A 5,490-nucleotide genomic window follows, 5' to 3' on the forward strand; every position below is an offset into this window, starting at 1 on the left:
TAATAAGGTAATTAAAGAAGCTGATTGTTATATGTCAAATTAATGTGTTAGATAATTACATAACTAAAACAAACCGAGGAAAGTGCGGAGGATGGGCCATGGGTCCGTCCTATGGTTGGGTGGTCCCAGTTAGCCGGGAACTTTTCTCAAAAATCTCAAAGAACAGCGGAATGATCATCATCATCAAAACGAATAACGAGAACGATGACCTAGAGTTACGTCTTACCCGATTTACGCTATTTTAGGGGAACGGAATGGGACTATGCCTTATGGCAGAGAGGTTGAGCTTTGCATCCCTCTCGTTTCGCATTCTCCTTGAACCAAGTGCAGCGTGAATCCGCTTCAGACATGGCGTTTCTGCGTAAAGTAGTTCGCTCGGGTCTGACGCTAGTCGCTGTTAGCTAATGACCAATCAGGAAAACCCTAATTCCGATCGATCCTAAGTGGGAACGACCAAGATACTTCCGCTACGTGGTAGACACGGGAAGACCTAGAACGCAAAACCCGTAACATTCCATGGGAGTGCCGGGCGGAGTTTTCTAGACATCCTTTCCGATGGACTGCTAAGACGTGTCCTGGATGATACTAGTAGGGCACGTTACAAGAAATGACCAATATGAAAACCCTAATTCAGGTCGGTCCTAAGTGGGAATGGCCGGAATACTTTCGCTACGTGGTAGACGTGGAGAGTCCCAGATCGCAAACCCCATAACATTCCATGGGAGTGCCGGGCAGAGCCTTCTAGATATACTTTCTGATGGACTGCTAAGACGTGTCCTGAAGATAACAGGTGGATACATTACACTCTCTACTCTCTCCACTCTCTTTGTCTCCTCAGGAAAGTTACTATATGTATATCCTCTACATCACGTGCATTTAAGGCCTATTTATAAATATCCTTATCTGTGAATTTTTCTTGAATAAAACATAATCGTTTTCTATTCAATCTATAAATAACCCGTTTATATTACACCCTTTTGTGTGAAAAAAAATATACAAAAATAGTATTTTAAAAATGTCTTATTTTGAATCCACATGATGCACACATATATTCATGAGTAACTTACTTGAGTTTGTCTCTCACTCTTTTGACTTTTTTCTCTTTCCCCGCTCTACTCTCTACTCTAGCTTTCTACTCTCTCGTTCTCTCTTTCTCCAAATCACTTTATAATTGATTTACTAGTTTTATAACTAATTAATTTTATAATTTTTATTTTATAATTAATCACTATTTTAAACCAAATTATAAATCAATTTTTAAAATATTGAGGTATCAATTTTCAAGCACATGCTTGTACCTAGCACATGTTGAATGAAGATTGACCATATTGGCTAATTGCAACACAATCACCCTTATTCCAATGATATTACTAAATTATATGCCCTTCACATGCACCCCTCCACCCACCCACACATCCACCGAGCCCATAAGGACACACAAAAAAGAGAATTATCTACAATATACAATGCACTTAGGTGAGTCAATCTATCTTAAATGACACAAAGAAGAGGAAAACTAAAACAAAAAATGCAATTGGGTTTATGGACTTACCTTTAAGCTAGATTGTATCATCAAAATGAAGAAAGGAAACCCATGGTTGTAAGTACTTTCTACTAGTGTTGGAATATGTTTTGTCATTTTGGTTAGGCAATATTTTAAATGGGATTAGTATAAGCACTTGTATTTACATGTGGAAATATTGGCGATTATAATGTGCACACATTTTTCAAAGCTCATATTGGTGCTTATAGCCACATCCCTTTTTTTTTTTGGAAATGCTTGAGAAACTAGTGTTAAAATTCTCATCGTCTCTTTTAGTGTTCATTATCACTAAAAACATTGAATGATATGCAAAACTTGGTCTCATAAGTGATACTTGTAGTTACACTCTTGTTCATTGCTGAAATGATGTTGCAATTTTGAATTTTAAATTCATAACAAAATCTACATCAAACATCATGCGAACAACTCCCACACATTTTTTCCCTAATTTCAGATGTTGCAATGTGCTCTACAACCTTGTGGTGGACAACTAGATTATTATTGCTAAGAGTTCGTATCTTAAATACTTTTGTTTAATTGTTTCTAGACAATGGAAACACTTTTTTAAATAGCTTTGTCCTAGTGTGCATATGAAAGATATCGGGTGTTTATGTGAGAGCATTGCAAGACTGGGAAGTAGCACCCTAACAACTACTTTCCATGTTTGGTTGAGTAATGGATGGAGTTTTCACTAATCATTAGTGATGAAGACTTGCATATGTTTGTGGCCTTTTAAACAAGAGTGCAAGATAGTTGTGTCAAATATTTAGCTAGAATATTTAAATACGTATTCTAAGCCCCTTGACTAGGATAGAGGCAAACATATGACTTGACTAACTATGATATAATGACTCTTTCTTATCGCCCTAAGAAGTTCTGCCCTGCCTGGTTCTTCACCCGTTTAGATTGTATTTACTCGAGTATAGAAGACCATCTTTTAGTAACATTGTCGGATGGGATTGAGCCAATATGGAAGGTGGTGTCAATGACTCTTCTCTATTCACCTCAGAGATTGTCTGGTGTTCTCAAATTTCCACCTGACTACGCTATATTTATTCGTTGAAAGAAGCTCATCTTTTAGTAAGATTGCCTGATGGGATCGGGCCAATATGGAAAGTGCCAATATGGAACGTGCATAAAGGAGAGTGGCATGCTTATCCAGAGGGAACATCGCCCTCGAGGATACTGGGAGACGCGGCGGCAGCGCCGAGTGGAAACGAGAATATCACGCGTGGTTACGTCGAGGCCAGGGCAGGGGCCGCTCGCCTATAAGTATGGTCGAGGCCTCAGGCATTTTGCCAGCTTACCGGCTAGTGCGAGGCTTCCCGTACAATAGCTCCTGTTTGCTTGTGTGTAGTTTGGTGGTGATAATCAATATGGCGGATCGTGTGTTTTTGTTGGGAGCACTGTTGGTGGTGTTGGTGATAGTCAGTGAAGTGTCGGCGACGTTCCATGGTCGAGAGGAGGAGCGACGTCGGGAGGAAGAGAGGGAGAGGGAGGAGAGGAGAGGAGAAGGGTCGAGGGAGGAGTGGCACGCGAGGCTGCGGGCGTGCGACAATTTCTTCAGGCAGCAACGGCGAGAGGTGGAGGAAAGAGAGTCGTCGCCGTATTACGATTCCTATTTGTCATGGAGGTCGGTTGAGGGGAGGGGGGTGACGCAGCAGCAGCCGTCCCGGGCGTGCTGCGAGGCCGTGGAGCGCATCCCCTCGCAGGACCGCTGCTTCGCCCTCCAGCAGGCTTACGGAGGTGGCGAGCGCCGCCGTCGTTATGAAGAGGAGGGCGTCTGGGCGCAGCGACGAGAAGAGGAGTCGGAGCAGCAGCAGAGAACCATGACCGCCCAGATGTCCTATCGCCTCCTTCAGCAGTGCAACCTTCGCCCTCGCGAATGCCGTGCAAGGTTGTCCCGAGGTATGTTGTCTAAATGATGCATTGCCCGTCATTCTATATATGAACCTAGTGGATTCCGTCATTTTAATATATATGAAACCTAACATAATCTAAACCTATTTCGTCTGTGTCAAAAGTTCGTTTATAATTGTCTATTGTCTCTCTTATAATTGTCTGCGTTATTTGCGATGGTCGAATGTGGCATATGAACATAATGGATATGATCTAATATATCAATTATTCTCTTGTAATTGTCTCTGTTATTTATTTGCCATGATTGAATGGCATATGGATGCAATGGATATGATCTAATACATCACTTATGGATATGATTTAATATATAAATTATATTCTCTTAATTTGTGATGATTGAATGGCATATGAATGTAAGGGATATGATCTAATAATATATTAATTATTGTCTCTTAACTATAGTTAAGTCGATTTAAAATACCGCTTGTCAGAATCATGGTTAGATTCAAATCTACATCTTATGTAGTACTATTAGTTTTCTCTGAATATTCTATCCTTGTTGGGTACCTCGACCTACATTTGACAATAGTTTGCGCGTCCTTAGGTACCCAACCTACATTTGACAATAGTTTGCGCGTCCTTAGTGTATTTGTCTTCGAGTACTTAAATTGAAAGATTTGAAGTACTCGTTGTATAGATACTGTGTGATCGAATGTAGAACTGGACCATATATATATTGCTACTAGACCTACATTTGACAATAGTTTGCGCATCCTTTAAGTGTATTTTTCTTTCGAGTACTTAAATTGAAAGATTTGAAGTACTGGTTGTATAGATACTGTGTGATCGAATGTAGATCTGGACTTAATATATATTGCTACTAAACATGTCCGCTAGCTTGAATCGAACTGTGTAATTGTTCAAAATAATATTACTGTTATATTGTCAGTCAACTTGAACTGTATGATTGAATGCAGTTTAACCTAATATATATTGAATACAAGTCAAATTTAATATATATATTGCTACCGTGGTTGTATATATATTGTGTGATCGAGTGTAGATCTGGACCTAATGTAATATTATTGTTATATTGTCAGCTAGTTTGTTATATATCTTTGCGATTGCTACACTCAAGTATGTTGGATTATTGATTCTTAAGGCACTGCTTGTATTTGTTTGCAGAAGTGCTGATGGACGATTCTTATTGGAGGTAGAGAGAAAGTGGGCTACCTTTGTCGCAACATGCACAATTAGGATTGTTGCTGCTACTCAATGCTCTCCCATCGATCGGTGGGTGTGCCATCCCAGACAAATAAACACCCCATGTAGGGGGTACTTTGTCCGATAGAAAAAATGTATGGATGAAGAGGGGTTTGTGTGTATATAGGTTTCACCAAATAGGTATAAATATACAAAGGTTTTTGCTAAAAGGTTTTTATCAACAGTTTCTTTAATCTGCAACTTCTATCTTTATAATATAAAGTTGTATCAATCCTGTTTGTGTCTACTAATATTGTTGAAATTTGTATGAGCGACCAACCATCGAATCTGTGCGAGATAGTTGCATATGCAACTAACCTGCATATGACTTACCATCGAATTTTTATGGGATGACTCATGTTGCATGCATGAAGATAACCACATGGTTGGCTCTCCTAACTATAGTTCAATGCATGAAAGTAACGAGGACGAGCTCTAATTGCAATGACCAACATTTTGTTACATCCAAGACTCATTACATTAAGCCAGCTCGAGTTGCATGACCCTATGTGCTTTTTAAGGGTGTCTTGAAGGGTTGATATTGTAGGTGATTTGTGCAAATCGTTTAAGGTGCTATGACAGTCTAAAATCATTTGCACTTGGTCATTTTTGGATTGACAATGGTTGTGTCATTGTCTTTGTTGTATTATTCAAAGCCCATATGCATTTTGTGTGTGATTATGACCAACTCAACAAATTTTCATAATCACGTTGTGAGTTAGAAATTTTCATAACTGCGTGGTTGAGGCTGTTGACTCAGCAAATTCAAAACCCCATGATTGAGACTGTTGTATACCATCATGACAAACGATACTACCCATCAC

At 39.5% G+C, this 5,490-nt stretch overlaps 1 protein-coding gene across 1 annotated transcript; it reads left to right on the top strand.

Annotated features, from left to right (window-relative positions):
• Positions 1–2,512: 2,512 nt before the first annotated feature.
• LOC148036279 (uncharacterized) lies at positions 2,513–4,719 on the top strand. Its single transcript, XM_087678905.1, has 3 exons — positions 2,513–2,562; positions 2,685–3,451; positions 4,589–4,719. The coding sequence occupies exons 1-3, from the start codon at positions 2,513–2,515 to the stop codon at positions 4,618–4,620; spliced, it is 849 nt and encodes a 282-aa protein (XP_087535031.1). The 3' UTR covers positions 4,621–4,719.
• The last annotated feature ends 771 nt before the right edge of the window (positions 4,720–5,490 follow it).

The sequence above is a fragment of the Lygodium microphyllum genome, chromosome 5 (assembly GCF_053477565.2).
Source record: "Lygodium microphyllum isolate KBCC chromosome 5, Lygodium_microphyllum_v1.1.10, whole genome shotgun sequence".
Lineage (NCBI taxonomy): Eukaryota > Viridiplantae > Streptophyta > Polypodiopsida > Schizaeales > Lygodiaceae > Lygodium > Lygodium microphyllum.

What these genes read in the sequence shown, in the direction of transcription:
- LOC148036279 (XM_087678905.1), top strand. Translation starts at nt 2,513, where the DNA reads ATGGAAGGTGGTGTCAATGACTCTTCTCTATTCACCTCAGAGATTGTC. An exon ending in TTCACCTCAGAGATTGTCTG is followed by an intron (nt 2,563 to 2,684) that starts GTGTTCTCAAAT and finishes ACGTGCATAAAG; the next exon opens with GAGAGTGGCATGCTTATCCA. An exon ending in CCGTGCAAGGTTGTCCCGAG is followed by an intron (nt 3,452 to 4,588) that starts GTATGTTGTCTA and finishes ATTTGTTTGCAG; the next exon opens with AAGTGCTGATGGACGATTCT.